General features: G+C 40.0%; 2 protein-coding genes across 2 annotated transcripts; one reads left to right on the top strand and one right to left on the bottom strand.

Moving 5' to 3' along the window:
- The first annotated feature begins 690 nt into the window (after positions 1 to 690).
- On the top strand, positions 691 to 7,229 carry snapc3 (small nuclear RNA activating complex, polypeptide 3). Its single transcript, XM_084382045.1, has 9 exons — positions 691 to 932; positions 2,368 to 2,451; positions 2,547 to 2,625; positions 2,788 to 2,892; positions 3,000 to 3,149; positions 3,318 to 3,400; positions 4,061 to 4,219; positions 6,411 to 6,518; positions 6,899 to 7,229. The coding sequence occupies exons 1-9, from the start codon at positions 700 to 702 to the stop codon at positions 7,044 to 7,046; spliced, it is 1,149 nt and encodes a 382-aa protein (XP_084238171.1). The 5' UTR covers positions 691 to 699; the 3' UTR covers positions 7,047 to 7,229.
- Positions 7,230 to 8,260: 1,031 nt separating this feature from the next.
- psip1a (PC4 and SFRS1 interacting protein 1a) lies at positions 8,261 to 19,326 on the bottom strand. Its single transcript, XM_084382155.1, is given in 18 exon segments — positions 8,261 to 8,975; positions 9,701 to 9,797; positions 11,275 to 11,476; positions 11,588 to 11,689; positions 12,843 to 12,913; positions 13,437 to 13,492; positions 14,023 to 14,102; positions 14,230 to 14,410; positions 14,830 to 14,923; positions 15,102 to 15,162; positions 15,255 to 15,314; positions 16,674 to 16,784; positions 17,106 to 17,195; positions 17,447 to 17,585; positions 18,355 to 18,431; positions 18,662 to 18,745; positions 18,747 to 18,752; positions 19,234 to 19,326. Coding segments are annotated over 18 exon segments (1,623 nt in total). The 5' UTR covers positions 19,315 to 19,326; the 3' UTR covers positions 8,261 to 8,944.
- Positions 19,327 to 22,346: the final 3,020 nt, after the last annotated feature.

The raw sequence follows: 22,346 nt of genomic DNA, 5'->3' as shown, positions 1-22,346 counted from the left end.
GCCCCTATGTGTCTTAATACCCTTATTTATTACTTATATTGTAAATAAAAATTCACTGCTGTTAATTTTGTACAATATCATGTTTATATGTTTATACAAGTCTATTCTATTTCTTACCTTTTTTCATTTATATTGTTAATTTTTGGCTATTGTTATAGTTTTTTGTAAATATTCTGTCCTTTGGCTGCTGTGGCAAACAAATTTCCCCGTTGTGGGACAATAAAGGAATACTGACTCTGACTGATGTGTACTGCAACTTGAGTGGTTGGCATTGGGGGCATACAACTGCAAGGCTATTTATAGTTTCTTGTAAAAATGAGCTACTACACCTCATATCTGAAGGTAAAGGTGATTGACAAATTGCATTACTATGAGCCCCATTCTTCACTTGGCAATGAATGTGATCATTATTTAAACCATGTAACTTATAAAGTCTATTTTAACCACAAGGAAGATCAGTCAAGAGGTAAGGCAAGGCAACACAAGTTTTGTTACGTGTGGCCAGTATCATCTGTTGATGCAAGTGATGCTGGTGGTGCGGGGGCTGTTTGGATGGGGTGGGGGTGTTAGGTGTGGCCGTGTGGCTTAATTTTGTAAAATTAGGAGAAAAGGGCCAATATTACACCAACCTGTTGCCTCTCGTCGCAAAAACTACATTACCCATGACCCACCGCGCACAGCGTAGTCGCAGAGGAAAACATGGCGGCGCCCAAGCTGTCGACAGATACCAACGCAAACATCCCAGACTATGAATACGCAGATGTGAACACCAAAGCATTTCATATCGGCTCTTTTAGGAACGAGTGGCTGAAAAGCCTGAAGCCGAGCAACTACTCCTACGAGCAGGAGGACGAGGACACGTTTGACGCTAACTTTGCCAAAGACATGGGGATCACTGCGGAGGTGCTGGCCGACCTGAAGTCCGTCTGCAGGTAGCGAGAGCATCGTACACTTAACGTCCAGCCTAGCTTAGCTGACGGTTAGCCAGCTATTTAAACGGTTTTAGAAACGGCGAACGTGAACTGTGTCTCATCATGAAAGTGTTTCTTCTTTCCTTTTCCTGTCTCTGCATTTCAATGTTTACAAACAGTCACGTAATTACACGTTAACACCTCAATAAAACACTCTCCAAGCTAACGTCACTGCTAGTTTTGGGTAAACTCAAGCTGTCATTTTCTTTATTTCCGTGGCCCGACAATGTAAATTAGGTCTCCAGGAAAAAAAACATTACAAAACAAGAGAAAATGAAATTGTATGTAAGCCACTTGATGCAGGGGGTTTCTACCCGGAAGTTATTGTCAACAAACATTGTGATTGGCTCTTTACTTATACTAAGAATTTGACTCCAGTGTCGAGAATAAATAAGGTGCCTCACTTAAGAATAGCCCACAGAGAATTTACAAAACAATCAATAAATAACAGTAACAGCTTTAAACCATTGGAGTAAAGACATAACCAGTCTTTTCTTTGCATGCTGTGATGGATGTCACTGAGTGCATTTACTCAAGTACACTTTTTAGGTACTTCTACTTCAATATTTACATTTGTCACATTGACTCAGTCTCAAACGCAAATTCATACAGTGATGGCAGAGGCTGCCACGCAAGGTGCCGACCTGCTCATCAGGAGCATTTTTGGATTTGGTATCTTGCTCAAGGGTACTTCGACCCGCAGCTGGGGGGGGTGGGCTTTTACTCCACTGCATTTGTTTGATAACTTAAGTTAGGCTAGTAGTTACATGGAAGATTGCTTGCTGCATCAGAGCAAAAGTAGTAGAGCACATACTGTACCTCTACCAAGGCCCAACAGTCCCCTCATAGATACCTGCCACCTAAATAGGCTACACTTGATGATGATTTTTTTTTTCATCAAGATCCGATCAGTATTCCTTGACAAAATAAACAAAAATTATATTTAAAAAAAAAAAGACCTATCGTGCAATGTTAAAGACGATGAGAAAAAGAAACATTCTTGGATCCCTGCCCTTTTTCTGGATCTGCACCAAAAGTTAATGGGGTCTATTTTGGGCCAAGACCCAGCACAACCAACCAACCAACCAACTAACAAACAAAGGGACACGGTGAAAGCACGATCTCCTTAGCGGAGGTAATAGTAATGACCGGATGAAAGACATAATCAGTGGGGAATCGAACTAAGTACATTTACTACAAGTACAAAATTGAAGTGCTTCTTGCCCCTTTCTACTTATACAATACTACACTACATTTCAGAGGGATGTTGTTCGCTATGCTACAGTATGATGTGACAAAGGGAAATGTATCTACTCTATCTGTTAAAAGCTGACTTTTGCCAGTTTGTTACCATGTTTGCAAAGTAGTGACACAACTGTGTTTTTCTCCTTTCAAGTGTTGATTCGCTCCGTTGCCATCCTGAGGATCAGCCGCCCGATACAGATGTCGTACCTGAAGATCCAACGCTGAAAACACTAGTGTATGATTTTTCCCCAATATGACAATTGATCATTTGTCTTGGATAAATGAAGAGTGTGTTATCCGATTAAATGCTCTGTGATTTGTTTTGAACAGACAAAGAAAAAAGAGACAAGATCACAAAGCTTCTCTAAAACTCTCCAAGAACAGACACGACCTCTATGCAGATGAACTGGTAGGTCTATTGAAGTATTGCTGCAATGCCGTCATTCATGTATGCTTCAATACCTATTGTGCTGATTGACAGTGGAAGTGCCAGACGTGTAGCCTTTCATGGTTCTTAATATACGGCTGTTTGATCCAAGTCTGAAGGCTCCGTTCTCTCTGTGACTTCCAGGAGCGTTTAACTTCCGGCAAGACACCAGAAGCAGTGACTGACATGATCCCTGAAGGAGAGGTCATTCTAACCATCAACGTCTACTACCCCGCGATCATTGAGAAGGTGAGCCGGGTGACAGAAACCCTTCAAATCTGACAATCTTTTCCGGGCATTTTTATCCCAAACGTTATTCTCCACACTGCTGACATTTTCCCTCCATTCCCCCTCAGTTTTGTTACGTCAGACCCCACATGACTCTGCTGATGACGGGCTCCCACAGCTTGGCCGAGCTCAGGGATGCCATCTGCTGTGTCAGTGACTTGCAAGTGTGCGGAGAGTTCAGCAACACCCCAGACATGGCTCCGGACTTCATCAGCAAAGTGAGCACACGTTGAGTTCTTTTGAGTTCTGAAGGACTCTGTAGGATCCAAACGTGATTATTTTGTCACACTGTGTATCCACACTTCAACAATACACACTGCAACATTCAATTAAAAGTGTCTATGGTGTGGTTTTCTAAGGTCGTCATTTCATGTGTTCTGTTTCAGGATCATTTCAAGTCCGCTTTCTTTTTCTTCGAAGGAGTTTTCTATAACGACATGCGATACCCAGAGTGTCAGGATATCAGCATGTAAGTTTTTCATCTCATCTCATCTCATTTTCATGTCCGCTTTTCCTGAAAAGGAAAAGCTTTTCATGTGGCTTTCATTTGAAACTTTTCCCACTTAGTCTTGAACCAATGAACCCTCGCCAAACTGATTTACACAGTTTTATTTTTAACAAACAGTGTGCAATTATACAACATTTACACTGTAGAGGCAGGTCAAGAATTCTTCAAACAAAAGTTCAATGGAAATATATTCTTAAGTATCACTGTGGTGCTTTTGTTAACACTGCAGATTATGAAATCAACTGCTAATAAGAACAAGGGCATCTTGGTTTTAGAGGATTGTATCTGATGCCTTGTGATTCCGGCTCCGGTGAAGATGAAGATCTTGACAATTACTAAAATAACTGTTCACATAGACAGACCAGAGACCACAGTTAGAAATAGTTGGAGCCGAATATTGTTTCCATTCACACTCTGAAACGTGTGCTGGGATAGAGGTCTTTGTAGATGTGACTCTAAACATTTATGTTTAAACCAAAAATCACACTTCAAACAGATGAACATGGAAGCTCCCAGAAACTGAACTTTACTTCAGTTTAATATGATGTAAAACTTCAAAATGAACAAACATGTATTTGAAGGGACATTTCTATGATGTGCCTTCTGCGTGTTATGATACAGGACTACCATTGAATGGGTGAAGGCCCGCAACTTCCCGTCCTACAGCCAGGCCAAGATGGAGGACACGCGATTTGCCGATCTGACAGTTAAAGTGGGCTTCCCGTACCTCTACTGCCACCAGGGAGACTGCGAACATCTTGTCATCATCACAGATGTCAGGTTAGTGCTGTGTTTTTTTTCTCATTATTGTCCAACAAGTGGTCAGTTTTATGATTCAGCAACTTTTTAAAGACCCCCTCACCCTCGTACTAAAAGGGGTAATAAAAATGAATGTTAACATCACATAGCAGAAATTTTAATCATCTCATTATCATGTTATGTTCTACTGGTAAACCCTGGGTCAGGGCATTCATGTGGACACACACCACCCACCCAAACACAGTTGCAGACCAAGAACACTTCGTTCTAGCGGACTACGCTTCCTGTCACACAGCCAAAACTGTTAAGAATGGCCCGAGGAGTGCGAAAAAGAGCTCAAGATGTCGACCTGACCCCCAAATACCCCAGATGCTAATCCGATTTAGGAACAGTCGGATGTGCTGGAACAAGTTTGATCCACTAAGGCTCCAACCTGGATCAGACTCGACTCTGACCCTTCGAGGGATGGACACAGGAACTTTTGAAGCAGACCCTTTGATTCCCGTGGGTTGCGAGTTCCGGCACGCCCCACAGATGTTCAGTCAGATTAGTATCTGGGGCATTTAGAGGCCAGGTTGACACCTTCAGGATTTAGTCACGGTCCTTGGGTATAACAGGGAGGAATCCTAACATTATCCTGTAGCTGGATAATAGTGTGAAGGTAGATCCTGGCACTTATTTATGATGTATATGAAGAACTCAGCAGTGAGCTTAACACACTTCCAATAAAGGGTAAGACCAGAGTTGGGCTTTGAAGTTTTTGCAAATCAGAAAAAGATAACATAAACATGATTTTGACCAAATTAAAAAAATGAATTAACTTATTCAAGCAACAACAAAACTGTGTGTACAAAAATAAATCAACAGTAACGTAGGATGTTGTATTAGTGACACATTAGCTTCAGACAGCTAGTATGTTGGCAGTCAACTGATCACAGAAATATTCTACTAAATCACAGACGCACAATCACAAAACAGCTTTAATAAAATGAATATCTAAAGGTAAAGGCCCAACAAAGGTGTAGATAAAAGACGAACAGCAGAATTTGCTTGATTGCTTGAATTTTGATTTGTGCTAATTTTAGGACATAACACTTAGTTGAACTATTTCTGCACTGACAGAACATTCAGCTGACACCACAATGTTTGCAGTGTAGGAACATCTTGAAATGGGAACTAGTGGAAAATATTTAGAGTTCAAGTGCATGCCTCTCATGCCTCCACATTTCTATCTGCAAATTGAAAGCAAATCATAAACAATCAAGTGATTCAGCAGAGCTGCTGCGCTGAATCATTGACCGAAATCTGACACAAGGTGCCTCTCAGCCTGCCACACTCGGCTGTGGCGGTTGCTGCTGCTCGCTTACACACCTCTACCCTTTCTCTTGCCCAACATAAAATAACACAAGTAGTTGCAATAGCTTTGTGTTGATCTCATACAGCCGCTCTTTGGATACTTCTTGACTTGAATTTAATCATTATTTATATTTACATTGGACCAATTACTTCCCTGTTCATGATCTTTTCATTTGAGCCCAAAAGGCGTTTCGATATACATTTACGGATTAGTGTGGAAGTAGAAATGAAGCTCATGCGCCTGTTTCTGCTATTCCATCTTGAAAAGGGCTCATTGCATGGGTATAATATGGTCTCAGTAAAACATGTAAAATTCATGTCAGTTAAAGATAAGATCCCTTCAGAATTAATTAAGCATCATCACAGGGACTACCTCTATGTTCTTAGCCACAATAGCGCCATGGCTCCACTCAGTTGGCCCAGCCCTTTGGTCTGGGCTGAATGTGTCATAAACTATCAGAAGGATTTCTCTAAACTTTTGTGCAGACAGTCAGGAGTATTTCCTTCTCTACCTTAACAAGCAGTGAAACTACTTACAATTATAAATGGTGGTTTCATTTATCACAAGATGTGATTTTGCCGGCCCTTTCTGCATCCCTGTTTTATTGCTACGAGCCTTTGAAATAAAGCACTTCGTTGTCAGACAGGATCTGACTGCTCTCACAAGACCTTGCTGCCCATTTCGTTTCATCGTACTAGGAAATCCAGAATAGTAGCTGTGTCTTATCTTTGTGTGTGAGCAGGGTAACCACTCATTAAAGCAGCTCTAAATGTCACGAATGTGAGACCAATCTGTGTTAGCGCTCAGGCCTCTTAACGGCTGTGGTCCTTTTTCCACTCCTTGTACTCATTATAGACTGGCCCATAAGAACGACTGCCTGGACAAGAAGCTGTATCCACTCCTCACACACAAGCACAGGGTCATCACAAAGAAATGCACCGTTTGCCATGTCTTCATCGGAAGGTGCGTGAAAATCGTCATTGCATAACATCTTGGGATTTTTCAAACTGTGAATACAAGTTAAACTCTTTACCGGTGGGGTACATAAAGTGTCAATTAATGGTCCTTGTCAGTGTTTTACTATTATATATGTTATGTTTTTTGGATTGTCACTAGTTTGTTTATCTTAAAAAAATCTAATTTAAAATCTTCAAATGTGGAGGTGGTTTCTCTGGACAGGGTATTAAAAACTGTTACTGAATCTGTAATGTAGTCGAGTAACAAGTACAATACTTGTGTTATTTGAATTATTGTGTTGTCGAGTAGAAATGTAGTTACATAAAATGGAGATACTCAAGTAGAAGTAAATGTACAAAGTAATATTCCACTACTGCTCTTTCCAGATGGTTTACCACCAATGACCAGTTTGCTCCGAGTGACCCCTGTCTCTTCTGTGACAAGTGCTTCCGGATGCTCCACTATGACGCCGATGGCAACAAGCTGGGAGATTTCCTGGCCTACCCCTATGTGGACCCTGGTGCATTTAACTAACTGAACTGCTCGGGTCACTGATTTAGTGCTGTATAATACAGTTCATAGTTCTATATTTCAGAAAGAAATGCTTTGACATCTGTTAATTTATATTTTCTTTAAGAAGAAAAACATTTTGTATTTTTGGACAATAATATGTTGACTTTCTTGTTTGAAATAAACTAACATTAACTGGAAAATGTATTTTAGTGGCCTGGGAATTTCTTCTTATGAAGGCTTCTTCATCAATGAAACAGCCCAGTAAACAGCAGTCTCTTTGGTTTAGTTCTTAGTAAAGTAGCACTCAAGTAATCATCAACAAATATTTAAATGCACATATTTTGAATGTAATGGTTGGAAAACACATCCTTAGTTGAATTCATTAAGATTTTAACAGTCAATTTCTCAGTTAATCTGCTGTGATAATCTGTGGTTTGATTAGATTTGACAGCATCCAGGCAACATCAGCAACCAGTCAGATGACACGACACAGCAACAACCCCTGTGGTGAAATGGACAAATGCTGCATTCACGTGCTCCTCTGATGGTCCGACGTCGTTCTTACGACTTCATACGTGTTCATGTCAGAATGTGGGAGAAACATGGATGCCATAATTCTGTTTCCAGTTTTTGAGTGACAAGGAAGAGCAAAGGAAAACGATACAATGACTATACAAAACATGACCAACATAATGTTGCTTTTGTCTGCCATGTTTCAGCGTCATATGACGTCATCCCGTGCAACAAAATTTTCTCCGACCTTCCAAATTGAAAGGGCATTCACATGAATTTTCCCTGTCCGAAAAATGAGATTTAGTAAGTCCCACCACATAGTATGTCAAATGAAGTAAGTTTAAAATACCAGGATGCCCTACTGCACCTGGTCCCAATTTGCAGTATGCAAGCCAGCATGCTTTTCTGACCCAAAGTCCTCTGCATGGAGGATATGTCACATTGACTGAACTGCCGAGAGCTGCTTTCAAAATTGCATACCTTTTCTTTTTACTTCAAAGCTCGTGCTAGTGACTGCAGCGGATAAAAGAGGGTTAAAAGATCAAGGTGCAATGCTATGACGGGTAGTTTGTCCCAATTATACTTAAAGTGCAGCTGCAGCAAGCTCTTAAAGTAAAAAGAAAAATATGCGATTTAGAACGCAGCCCAGATCTCCCACGATAGCAGTGTTTGAGATACCCTGTGACTTCTGTGTGAATATTATTGAAGACAACAAGGAGTACTACACTGTATGTACTACTTTATTATCCGATGCTGAAACAGGTCAACAGACAGGCACAAAAAATACTCTTATTTACATCTATGTTAAAAACTGACAACTTTTAAAAACACTTGAACATGGTTGAGGAAACATGGCAAAAAAACTTTGGCAAATGAATTTCTGTTATTTTTGTGGTAATGAAACACATGACTATGACTAAACCTTAGTGCTTCCCATAATCATTCAGTGAAGTTAAAATCCAACTGTTAAGTCTGTAAAAGTAAAAAATCAATTTAAATGCATTTGAATTGACGGAGCACAATCAAACCATCTACTCCTATTGAAAGATGGGACCTAAGTTCACAGTGCAGCAGATCTATGAGTTCTTATTCTTTAACTGTCATTAGTTAAATTAAAACAGATGGGACATGAGCATGTGACTAAAAGCGTCTGAAAGGTAAAGATAATACAAAGTAAAAAAATAAAATATGCAGTCAGTCAGTTCACCTCTGGAGGGGAGGGGTTTGATGAAACCTTTGAGCAGCCAACACTGATAAGAACAGTCAGCAAACTGGAAACCAGTGATCAATATCAGTCATCAAAAGGAACTGGACAGGAGATCCCAGTTGCTCAGTCAAGTTTGGACAAAGGTTGTATGAGTACAGCAGCAAATATCCTCTCTTTCTTCAGGCATGTAGGACACTCCTCAAGTGGACTCTTCCTGAGCTTTTGGGGCACTAAAGTACATAAACAAATATGTTAATGGAATTATTGTACCTCAGACTTATTAAAAACACACCAACAACACTCTTGACATGCTCCTTCCACACAATGATCATGGTTGTTGTAGTTTATCTTGAGTTAATCCCACATATACAGTCCTGAGCACCAAATGTGTATTTTTTCTTAAATCAACGATACTTATAGTTGTTTTTAAAGATTTACATCTTCAGTAGGAACCATTGGGCTTGGGTCTGACCACCTCTCACCTGCATCCCGGCACCAGTAACCACGTATATATTGAAGAAGTGGATCAGATGATTGATCGTGGAATGTTTTGTTTTATTTTGTGATCTTGGCATTGTCAAAACGTTGCCAACGGACACACTACTCTTTGTTTCACATGATCTACAATGACAATTTCAAGTCCCACAGTTGCTCCTTGCTTTAAAATTTTGTCTCACTGTCTCCAAAAATGGTTGAAAAGTGCTATAAAATGGTCACAGTCTGGAGCTCTCTGCTTATATGATGCATTTGAAACACATTTGTCATGCAGTACTGAAAGGGAACCCCAGACAACTACAGAAAAGAAGCTGATACCGTTTTAAGGGCTAATTTTCAACGTCAGAAAGCAAAGGTCAATTAGATGTGTGTAATCGATTTTAACAGTTTTGTTGTTCAGTTTTTACTAAGATAATAATAATACACTGTTTTCTGTGTACGTGTTGTTTGTATCAACTACCTGTGATTCTCTCCCACTGAGGTGTCCTCAAGAAGCTTCTCTCTCTCCGTCTCCTGCTTCTTGTCTTCAGGGCTGGTATCACCGTTTGTCATCTTGTCTTAAGGCGGTGCAAGAAAAAGACACAGAGTCAGTCAGACTGAACATCACTACACAACCTAAAACACCGCAGAGAGGAGAACTCAGGAGCATGTGATGACACACATGCCGTGCTCCCGACCTTACTGGGATAAATACGATTTTCCATCGATTTGGCATGCCTTGCTGCAGAAAAGAGACCTTTCACAAAGACACTCCTTTCGGTGGAAGTACAGTATTTACATCAATAGAGTGAGTCGACAGAGCAAGGATGTGGGTGCAGACCTCTGATCACACTCAGTGTTTCCAATGAGAATGTTAACCACAGAGATCCTGTGACGTCCTCCAGTAAAGGACAGAGGAAACTGACTCAAAGCTTCAATGTCTCCGTTATCTAGTTGGTTTTCATACATGACTGAGCTGCTCATAATCGATTTACCAATTACTAGCAGACAGGCCTTATGATGCAACTTCATCACCGGACCAAGCCAACTGTCACTGTACCAACCACACTACAAGCTTTAAAATAACTCAAAGGGAAAGTTAGATTCCTTACTTTTACTCTTCCTGTACATGTTTTACTTGTATACAACATTTACAGCAATCATCATATCATAAATGATGATAAGTTAAAAAAGGAAAAGGAACAGATATACAGTAGGATCAACAAGTCTGAGACCTCGAGTAAAAATATGTCTATTTTTCCCACCACAAATGATAATATCAGTTAAATTTGAGAGTTGTCTTGCCCCAAACAGGTCAATCTTGGTTTCATGAGACCAGACAATCTTGTTTCTCACAGTCTGAGTGTCCTTAAGATGCTTTTTTGCAAACTTTCGCTGAGCAGAGGCTTCTGTCTGGCCACTCTGCCATAAAGCCCAGATTGGTGGAGTGTTGCAGTGATGGTTGTCCTTCTGGAAGTTTCTCCCATCTCCACACAGGATCTCTGGGTCTCAGCCAGAGTGACCTTGGGGTTCTTGTTCATCACTCTTACCAAGGCCCTTCTCCCCCGATTGCTCAGTTTGGCTGGGCGGCCAGCTCTAGGAAGAGTCCTGGTTGTTTCAAACTTCTTCCATTTAAGAATTATTCAGTCCACTGTGCTCCTGGGGACCTTCCCCAGATCTGTGCCTCGACGCAATCCCGTCTCTGAGCTCTGCACAGTTCCTTCGACATGCATTGTCAGCTGTGAGACTTTTGTGTCAAGATGGAGAAACATCTCAAAGATGATCAAGAGAAATGGGAGGCACCTGAGCTAAATTTTAAAGTGTCATAGCAAAAGGACTGAATACTTGTGTCAATGTGATATTTCAGTTTTTCCTTTTTAACAAATTTGCAAAAAACTCGAAAATTCCACTTTGTCATTATGGTGTATTGAGTTTAGATTGATGAGGGGGAACATTTTATTGAAATGATTTTAGCATAAGGCTGCAACATAACAAAATGTGAACAAAGTGAAGGGGTCTGAATACCTTCTGAATGCACTGTATAATAAATAGTACCTGAGTTGTTTTCCTTGGCTTGCTCCACTCTCTTCAGTGCTCCTTTCTTGGCCTCCTCGTGCTGCCGCTGTTCAGCTATAGACTTGTTGAGCACCTGGCTGAGCACACAGTCGCCTTCTCCGACCAGAAACATACTCTTGAACTTGTTATACAACATAGTCGCCTTGTCCATAATGTCCTGGCTGGCCTTGAATCTGCGAATCTAGAACATGGATTAAAAGAAAACAAACATGCATCACTGCTCAGCAAAGCGCTTAAAACACAGCATGGTGTTATCTGGTTCTTCAATTTGATATAGTCTTACTTAATCTACCTTTTTGAGCGTGGCAATGAGTTCACTGTGTTTCTGCAGGTGCTGGGTTGTGACTTGAAGTGCACCAATCTCATCTAATGCATCCAAGCACTTCTTCACATCCTAGTGAGGTGGAAGCAGGGGGCCATGGAATGAAAGTGACAGAAAAGCAAGAAAGGATGTATAGGTATTCAACAGAAGTCAAAAAGCAAAATAAGTAGGATGCTGAAGTAAAGCAGCCAATGATCGAACTTAACCACAGTGTACTGAAAATTCAACATACAGTATTCATGGTGTAAATGTCACTTTTCTGGCCATATCTGTCCTTTATTCATCAGTATCTATGGGGCAAGAAAATCGATGTAGCGAGTAGCATTTTAAAATGGTGGACATAAAAGGGTCCGCCTGCTCGGCAGCAATATAGAGACACAGAACAACTTTCCCAAAGAAAGTATCAGTCTCACAATACCCAGATACAGCAAAGCGAAGCTTGTCTGAAGGCTTTGGAGGGACGCTGAACAGTGTTCCTAGAAGTGCCTTCCCCTTCAGGGCATTACTGGAAACTTGATGAAGGACATGGTTTGTTTTTCTGTCACTGAATGTCATAACTACCATCTTTTTTAGCTCTAATTGAAAAGGGCATTCATTTTTTAAAATCTTAAAACGTCCATACATTGTTGTTCTGGTGCAGGGTGCAAAATTTCATTTTATTCCCACCGACTAAATTGCTTTTGAATGTTCAAATTCTACCAGTCACTCAATAGATTAACATTGTTTTTTTGGGTTAGTGAGTGAAGCAAATCTACAAGACACCTGCACATTTTACCAGCACTTGGCTAGTTACTGCTCCGTCCTGGGGTCACTAACACTGTCCAAGTTGAGTGTCTGACTCTCATACTGCTGGAGGTCCCTCCATGGCCCACTTGCAATAAATTACTGACCAGCTTTTGTGTCAAAACAAAATTGTTTTGTTTGTACTTTTGAGGTCACGCACACATCTGTGAGGTTTAGTAAACAGACGAATAATGGGAGCTGTCATAGTGTCATTTATTAGGGTACTATTACTTTATAGTGTGATGATGAAAGGGATCCATGTAACACTGCTTTCAGTCTCGCAGCATTTTATGGACTGTGTCTGAGACATCTGTCTTTGTTAGTCAAGTGCACAAAGGAGAAAATCAAATCAGTGTTAAATTGATTTGCAAGGTTGTCAGACAAGGATGACTGATGACGTGTGAGGTTTAGGATCTGACGGTGGAGTGTAAGTGGAACTTACAGCGTTGTCAATTTTCAGTGAAATCTTGATTTCACTATGCAGTCTCTGGAGTTTCAAGTCAGTTGATATTTCTGTGAAATATAGAAGAGAAACAAAAACATTTTATCAGTGTCAAAAACGTGTTTTGGGATATCCATCAGCTTTACACTCTACACTTATGTTTGGTTTTATTTGGCTGAAATGACTTTGGATTTATTTTTCAAGCCACCAAGAAACTGAGTTCTAAATGCAGTTAAATTTGTCACAATGAATTGAATTTAAAAAGAGCCTTAACATCAGGCTACAGCGCTGCAAAACAGGGAGACAACTTTATATTTAGTCTGCAGGAACAAAAACCCTGTGGAGGGAAAAACTATGAAAATAAGGGGCCACATTATCTCATGACCTTTGTACCACAAACAAGGTTCTATTACTCAGGTCTGACAGTCATCTGATCAATATCTGAATCAGCTCATGTCATTTTAACCACATATTCTATTTTATGGGATTAAAATAAGATATGTTTCAAACCCTAAACATGAGCCCTGAACTGCCTGAATTCACCTCCCTGTACAAACTAATTGCATTCAATATTTGTTGTTGATAAGTTCTCACCCTTTTTCTTCACTCCTGTCTTCTCTTCATTTTTCTTCCCATCATCTTTGTTTGGCCTGCAAGACAGAATAACAACCATGCCAGAAATCTATTAACTTCTCTTCTCCCTTTTACACGTCAGTGTCATTAAGCACTTCGACAAGTGTAGCTGATAAATAAAATAAAATAAATGTTTAATTCATTTAATATATTAAAGTCATTTCTCAAATCAAATCTTCCTTCTCAGATACAGAATTTTAGTTTAAAACATGAAATAAAATGATAAAATAATAAAATTATAAATTAACAGGTATGAAGTTATGTCACAGACTGCTATGAATTGAGTTGCCAGCTGCAAATCTAATTGAGCTAACAAGCTAACAATTGCTACAGTCATAAAGTATAAACAGAAAACAGTTAGCAGCAGTTAGCATTTAAACAGGTGATATGCTGCCCCTATTTGTTAGGAGTAGGAATTCAACAAGCGGCCAGTTTTTATGCACCTTTAAATAGTTTGTGATTGTTGGTCGGACCACAAAAAGTAATATAGTATGAGATCATCATTTCGACTGTGATACCCTCTGCTGGGTACTGTTTGTATACGTACTCTTTCAATTCGTCTGCTTTCCGTCGACGCACATCTTTGTCCACTTCTGAGTTTTGTTGTTTCTTTCTGCCTTTGTTTTTCTAAAATGAAAAGAAATCACAATCATGTGCCTGAAAGCATCGCAGCATACGGACTATTGGGCCTCTTTAACAGAAACAATGTTGATGTTTCTAAATGTGATGATGTTTGTGAGGACTGGACGCCTGCCTCTTCATCGTCAGAGCCTGATGAGCCGTCATCTTTGGACTGCTTCTTCTTCTTGGTTTCAGGCTCCTTCCCCTCTGCATCCTTTCCTTTGCCCTCCTCCTTCTTTCTCTTCTCCTCCTCTCCACTCTTGGACTTGTCCTCAGCTGCCCTCTTTCTCTTTCGCTCTGACTCTGCAGTGTCCCTAAATGGGAGGGAAAATGAGGACGCCATACTCAGGACATCAGACTGTAATTATGATGACTGTAATAGTTTAGAAATAGCTGTAAGCATCCACGAGTACAGACCATATCCATATCGACTACGGTCGATTAGCGACCAGAATTTTAAAAATGTTAGCATTATTTTTTCCTTGCAGAATCAATCATTCTGGTCCCACCACCCAGGCAAAGGTAATACACTGGAAACACAGACTTGTGTTATTTTATTTTTATTTTTTTTTAATGAATGTGTCATTGTAATGTACGATTTTTAAAAATTCTGGTGGATTGTTGTCATTGTCTCTCATTCCTTTGAAAATAAAAAATTATAAATCTTTAAAAAAGGACTTGCTTTAATCTTGGATTGTGTATGTATGCCGGGTGTATATTTTCGTGTAGTTACATTTCACTTCCTGAGCCTTGCTGTTCCTGCTGCTGGAGCAAAAGAAGCTTCTCACTTTTCGGCTTCCTGCCTCTTCGTTTAGGACCCTCTGCGCCTGGTCACAAAACACACACACGCAAAAGGCAGGTGAATGCAAAGAATTCTACTTAAAGGTTAAATAAAAGTTCAAATGTCCTACAATGCCACAATGCAATATGTTTGTTAATCTGATTAATGCATTCTCTCCAAAATTGTTATGTATACATCCATGACCATCATGGGATACTGCTTACCTGTGGGACTAACAGGACTAGCAGGAGCATCTTCTTTCTCAGTCTCCTGCTCAACATCACTCTGGAAAGAAATCAATAACGCACCATTTTATAAAATGTTTCATACAAACCATTTTTAAGAGATTATACACTCCATTAACAAAGACTACTAACCTTTTTCTTTCTCCCTCTCTTGGGTTTAGGAACATCTGCAGATTCTTTCTGTGCCAAGCCCTAAAATACAACTTTTTATTAATTTCTTTGCAATCCAGACTTTTAACTATATTCTCTGAAACAGCTACTGAAGTGAAAGGCATACTATCAAGTGAACAATCATCATATTTGCAGTCCTTCTTGGAGGATTTGATCCGTCTTATTTTACCCTCGGTTTGACATTTGGATCATTAGCACCATCTACTGTATAGCTGTGATATTACACTCTATGCAGCCATAAATGTGCCAGTGTTTCATTAACAACAACTGTGTCCAGATTACACACACACACACACACACACGAATTGAACACAGTATACTGTACACTATATTAACTCATATTTATTTAACTATAGTTCATCATGTCTGTCCTGTAAAAAACATCTGTTTCCAAAGTTTGTCAATACTAACTGATTAAACTGACTTTGGAGTGCCAGTAAAATAAAACTAATACTGAGATTATTGAGGAGGCAGTCGCAATTTATATTAATGCTGCTGTCAGCAGCTCCTCCATTTTTCTTTATGCATTGCATGATGGAACAATAATGTAAATTAACAGTACGCTCCAACTCATACAAGCTTTTTGAGTATTATACTTTGTGTACTTAGTGGGGAATTGGGACACAGCGTTTGATTTATCAAAATAAAGTAAAGAAAGCAGGGGGAAAAACAGGTCTGCACCATATGCTAAAATAATCATCACATTGTGATTATATTTACAGGTATAATGATTGCAATATGAATCACATTTAGATTTGGAAAACACACTTTGCAATATTTGATAATATTTTGATTTACTGTGCAGCCATAAAAAAATAATTAAATAGAAAGAGTGTACCTCTCCAGCAGAATACATAAAGACATAAACTCAGTCACTACTTACCTTTCTCCAAAGCACACAGAAAGCCATGCAAACATAAAATAAAATCAACTTATTGCAAAAAGAAGTTTGGTGAAAATGTGGACAGGGAAAGGCAGGAAATGTAAAGTAATAACACAAGCTTCAGGGTGGAAAACACACTTTCCAATTATATCCATTAGTTAATCTCCCCAACCTAAATCAATTTGATCCAGAGCCAGCTGTGCTTATCTGCTAATATCTAATCTTATAAATTAATTTTAGTGGCAACACAGAGACAGTTTTCTCAAATAATGCTGCTTGAAAATAGCTATCACCTCAGTGGCATTCACAAAGCAAACCCAGACGAGGCGCTCTAATCAAAAGACCAACACAAGTTTGTGGCCGCCAACAAGAACTCTGAATCAAACAGAAACAAACTACCAGTTGAAAAAAACCACCAAAGTGTCACATGCTTTCCCACAGGGAGGGGATGAAGCAACCTGCACCGCTTAACGAAACCCAACATGCAATGTACGTACATCCTGGTTCTGAGGACCCTGCTCAGAGATCAGAGACCCTTCCTCCTCCTCCTCCTCCTCCTCCTCCTCCTCCTCATTCTCATTCTCCTGCTCAGCCTCACTTCCTGGAACCTGAATGCACCCAAAACACAGCATAGGATGCAGTGTGGTGGAGTGAACGAGTCTTGAAAGGGAGAAAAGTTAGCGAGTATCCTTCTGTTTCACACACTGCTCTCAGCATGCAAGAGTCTTAATCCAATAATCTATTAAACAAAATGACACCATCACTGTTTAAGCCTGCACTGGTGTAATTCAGTATGAAGCAGACACACATTAGAGAAGGATTAGAGAAAAACAGCAAAAGAAGGAAGAAGCTGACAACACAGGAACGCATCAGTAGCATGTCAATGCAGTGAAGCGACTGTGTCTATGTTTACTGGAGCAAAAACTTACTTTGGATTTTATCCCCTTGTCATCTGCTTCCTCTTCTCCTTCTGGGTTGCTGTCTGAATCCTTTTCAGCGAAAGATTCTGGGGCCACCGGCTTAAAAAAAAAAAAAAAGGGAAGAAACTGATTAAATGAAACGGACAAAAACACAATGACTAGGAAGCTCTGTGCCAGCTATGCACATACAAAAATGTTGTTTTAAGTCTTGAATTTCAAGAATGACATAAAAGTGTGAGTGCAAGGATGTTTTAGGGAAAGCTCTGCTTCAAAAGCTTCAGGCCAGCAAATGCCTGGTGGATAAATACTGAAAAATGTCATTTGAGGAGACAGAGAGGAAGAAGATGTACCTTGGGCGCAGTGAGCTCAACTTTTGGGTTGTTCTCAATCTCCCATAATCCTTCGTTGAAGCCTTTCCTCTTGTTGGGCTTGGCGTACTTCTCCTTGTTGGGCTGGTACGGAAAGATATCTTTGGGGCCAAGGAATGCGCTGTGGGGAGGAAGATAATCAACAATGTTTGTCTGCTTAATTAAACATGTAGTATTATGTAACGTGTTTACTGTGAGATGGAGCAGCAGCAGCACGCAGACAAAACAAACGGGTAACTCTATTCAGCCGCTCATCAAACATTTATGTATTTAAAGAAACAATTTCAATAGAGCATGAGGACAGTTCAATAAACAAAGTGGAATAAAATGGCAGTGTAAATGCAGCTGTACAGTATACTATTTCAAATAACTCACTGCAAGTCCCCCTTTGTTTTAATAGTACGTTTTACCCAATATTAATATAACATTGGATTTAAGTTTTCCTTTATTTCCTGCATCATTTCCATTTCCTGGTCTTTGTCAAGGAACCTAAAAAAGAAGGAAGGGTTATTACGTCACTGAATCTTGCTTTGGGCCCAGACTGTGGTGCCTGTTGTATTGAAGTCAATGCATGGAGAAACACGTCGAAGTATATATACGTATTTTTGCACAAATCCTACAGTGTGCCTTGGATTGTTTTTGAAGGAGACTTGCATTTTACATTTCTTATCAAGACTATATCTCACCCATGCAAAGAGCCCTTCACAAGATGGAATAAGCACCTGAAGTGCACCTGAAGGTCCCAAAGAGCACCCGTGGTGATCAACAGAAAGACCCAGCAGTGCTTCCACTCCATTGTCTTTTTTCTCATCTTCTCATTAAATGCTACTTCACCTCAGTATGCACAATATAAGCCCAGCAAACTAAAGGAAATAACAAAGATTACAAACGTTTCATGGGTGCCAAAGAAGAAAATGGGTAACTTGATATTGGATGGCTTCACAGCGCCGTCTGGGACTTCATCGATCTGGTAGAGAAATTAGAAGAAAAACAGGTATTTACTTGCAGCCATGAAACACAAAAACAAAAACCCTGAACACTTAGATATTTTCTCAGGTGTGTGATTAATAACTGTGTCTGTGGATTTCGTCTCTTGGTGGATGAGAGTTGCATTTTACGGTGAAGCACATTAACTTAACTGTAAATGTGTATTTAACGATTTGTCTGACTTTTACACTAATGAGGCCCCAGACTTACTCTTGCAGGCCAGTGTGGGTACCCCTTCATCTTGGCAAAGATCAGATCACCAGGTTTCCAATCTCGAGCCATGCTGACCGTAAAAACCGAGCTGGAAGATGAAGACAAGGGAATGAACACCTTAATATATTTGTAATCATTTGCATATAAACAATAGGCATAAAAAAAAGCTCAGGTGCATCTACTCAGGCATGTTAAACGTGTACACATTTCATCCAGTGCCCCTCCCCCTAACATCCTCTCGAGTCCACAGTTCATTCAAACATGACATGTCATGTTCAGTCTGACAAAAATAGTCCCGCATCACGCACAGACCCTGAATGTGCTCAAGCTAATCTCGCTGACACCTGGCAGGCGCGGAAAGCGAAGTTAGCACGCATGAACGAGATGTAAGCAGAGCAGGACGACCCATCAACAAACAGACGTGCTAGCTAGCTTGTAGCTGTTTAATGCTAACGAAGCTACAACAATTCCCTTCACTGACCTCTAGTTTGTGCAGACGTCTGTAAGAAAGCCGGGTATTATCAGTGGTTGAGTTAAGTGTTGCAGTTAATATATGTTTTTTTGTCTACCAGGAAAACACACAGCTCCTTTCCCCTGAAGTCGGATGCACGTTTTCCGCTCCCGCGCAGGACGTCGACAGGCTGTACCATGAGATGCCAGGACGGGGGAGTTTATGTTACTGACATCTCGTATTACCTGTGTTGGTTTTATTGAAAAGTAGAATAAAAGGCTTTGCGGCGCTTTAGGAAATCTTAAAGTACGTGTGGAGTTTAAAATGCGACTCATAATCACGCCAAGAGGGATTTTATTGCAGCAAGTATTTGTGGAAGTGACCATACTGAGCATCTTGCCGCTACAAAGATCGTCTGTGAAAAAAGTGGGCGTCGACTTCCACGCATGCGCTCTCGTCCCAAAATTTGCAACTGGATAGTCACGCTAAACATCATTTTACCACAGAAGCTTTTTAATGAAATTACACAATAACATTTCTTTATCTATATATTAAACACCTGTTATATATTTTTGTTTAAATATATAGTTATATATGTATTCGTGGTTAAGTGTAAGTCACGGATGTTCTTGGTACCTGCAAATAGAATCAGAGTGAGAGCTCTGCAGCTGCTCCTCTCTGCTGGTACTGATGCTGAGGCTGATGCCAGATTCAATCACTGATCTTCTCAGTTACACTTTAATCTTAAATCCTCAACAAAAAAATGCAAAGAAATATGTAAACAGGCGTGTTAATAATCAAGATACGTTTCCTGCAAGACACATTTATGGACATCTTTTCTTTTGTTTGTTACACTGTGTTGACATCCTGACTCCATTTGTTTGGCATCCAGTGACCTCTAGTGGCAAATTCATGCCTAACACATGAGCTGTAAGCAAAAGTGATGGATTGCTGTCCGGGTATTGGTATTTGGTATTTACTCAATAACCCCAAGAGTATAATTATTAGAACTGCATGGTCACATTAAGCTTTTCCAGCTTGTTGTTGTTGTTGTTGTTTGTCTCTAATAGCTCTTTAAACAGTTAATCAACTAATTTCTGTTTAAAGTTTAAATTCTATTTAGGGCTGCGGCTAATTATCATTTCAATCAAATCTGTGATCAGTTGTTTGCTTGATTAATTTGTAGCCTAGAAAAAAAAAAAAAAAATTGGCCATCACAACTAACTGCATCAGTCCGAACAGCTCAAAACTCAAGAGTATTCAGTTTACAGAGATAAAAACAAACAAAAGCAACAAATTCTCACATTTGACAAGCCAGAGCTACTAAACGATTCATTGATTTTCAAAATATTATATGATTAAATTAATGTCAATCAAGTGAAAAAAACCCATCATGATCCAAAACTTTCTCCTAACAATAAGTTAAACGACATAAAGTTTTAAAGATGAAAAAGAAGGGATAGTCAAAAGGTTGCAAAAACTATAGTCACTCAATGCTCTGAAGTGCTTTATACTAATAAAACCCTGCAGATGGTGGATGTATATGAAGGTGACCTCAACATTTGTGGCCACACAGATACACAAGCAGGCTTACATAAATCCAAGTTACTATATGTGTGTGTGTGTGTGTGTGTGTGTGTGTGTGTGTGTGTGTGTGTGTTAAAGACAATAGAAGATGCTGATAGTTGAAGGACAGCCTCATCAGCCACAGAGTCCCAGAGAGGGGGATAAGGGAGAAGAGGAGGCCGGGATGGGCCAGAGGAGAGCGGATGAGACAAAAGGAGACGAGAGAGGTGGAACCCAGGCCCGTGCCCAGGAATAACTCACAGGAGCTACCAGGCCCCCTGCCCAGCCTGCGAGGTGAGAGACCTTGGTGTTGGACCCCGGCCAGCTTAGTGGGGTTCCTGCTCAGACACACGGCTGTAACAGAGGCCAGGGATGGAGCTATAGAGAGATGACAGTGTGTGTCTGTGTGTGTGTGTGTGTGTGTGTGTGTGTGTGTGTGTGTGTGTGTGTGTGTGTGTGTGTGTGTGTGTGTGTGTGAATATGAATGTGAGTGTGTATCCTTCACCCTGGCAGACGAAGTGTTGGCAGAACATCCCAACCCACTCCGTCTCTGAGGGCCACAAAGTCCTGCCATCCTTCCTCACTCATTTGTTAACCTGCCTCTCTTCTTTGCGGCGTCCTCGCTAACACGCTGAGAGAAGCTACTTTATGTATGACCAGTGCCATTCAAAATCACCTCCCAACTCCAGTGCTGCCCTCTGGCCATCACGGCAATGAGACTGCCCAGAAAAGGAACAGTCAGGTTTCAGGAAAGGCAGCTTGTGATTCACACGTTCTGCAGCTTTTAGCACAGATCTACAGAGCTGCTGCACAGAGATGTAAATTCAGGTGAGCTGCAGGCTCTCAGGTGAGCTCTGATGTCATCGTGAAATGTGTTGGTTCATGAGCTGAATAAACAACAAAAACAAGAGGAGGACTTTGAGATGGGTTGAATAAATTTATCGAGTATTGCCATTTAATGCCAATATTTCTATCCCATGCATATCAGAGGGAAATATTGTACTTTTTACCCCACTACTTTTATTTAACACCTTAAATTACAAGTTATTACAGATTAAGATTTTACAAAACATGAAAAAAACTACAACAGTAAAATGTTGGTTGCACATTGAGGTAGAACTGCAACAATTAGTTGATTAAATGATTAATCAATTAATCAGTGGACATAAATAATCTGCAACTGTTGGTTGATCGTTTTAGTCCGTAGCAATAGAAATAGAAATATCCGTAAAAATATGTATTATTTCCATAAATGAAAAAAAGAAAATGAGAGGATAATGAGGAAAATAAAGTCCCTAGAACACTGTCTGAAGCTAAAAACGTGGCAGGGTCCGCCAAATATAAACAAAGTAAAACAGTATGAAATTGTGTTCAGTGTGTTTATTCGGTCATGGAAAGGAAGACAGTTTGATTATTTGGTTAGTTTAAGCATCGAAATCAGTCAATGAAGATTTTTACCCATGATAAAAATGTCTTCCGGAAACTACATTGTGCACATTTAATTACACTTTGCTGATAATAATTACAAACCTTTACTTGTGACACATTATGAATGCAGGACTTTCACTTGTAATTAATAACTGTAGTAATTGTAATAGTATTTTCCATCAGTGGTTGATAAGTCAAATCAACAGACTACAAGGACAGAGCCGAGAATATCAGCTG

This window comes from Pagrus pagrus (genome assembly GCF_965226575.1).
Source record: "Pagrus pagrus genome assembly, chromosome: 2".
Taxonomy (NCBI): Eukaryota; Metazoa; Chordata; class Actinopteri; order Spariformes; family Sparidae; genus Pagrus; species Pagrus pagrus.
Note: the sequence above shows the minus strand (reverse complement) of the source record. Positions and strands in the feature narration are given on the sequence as shown.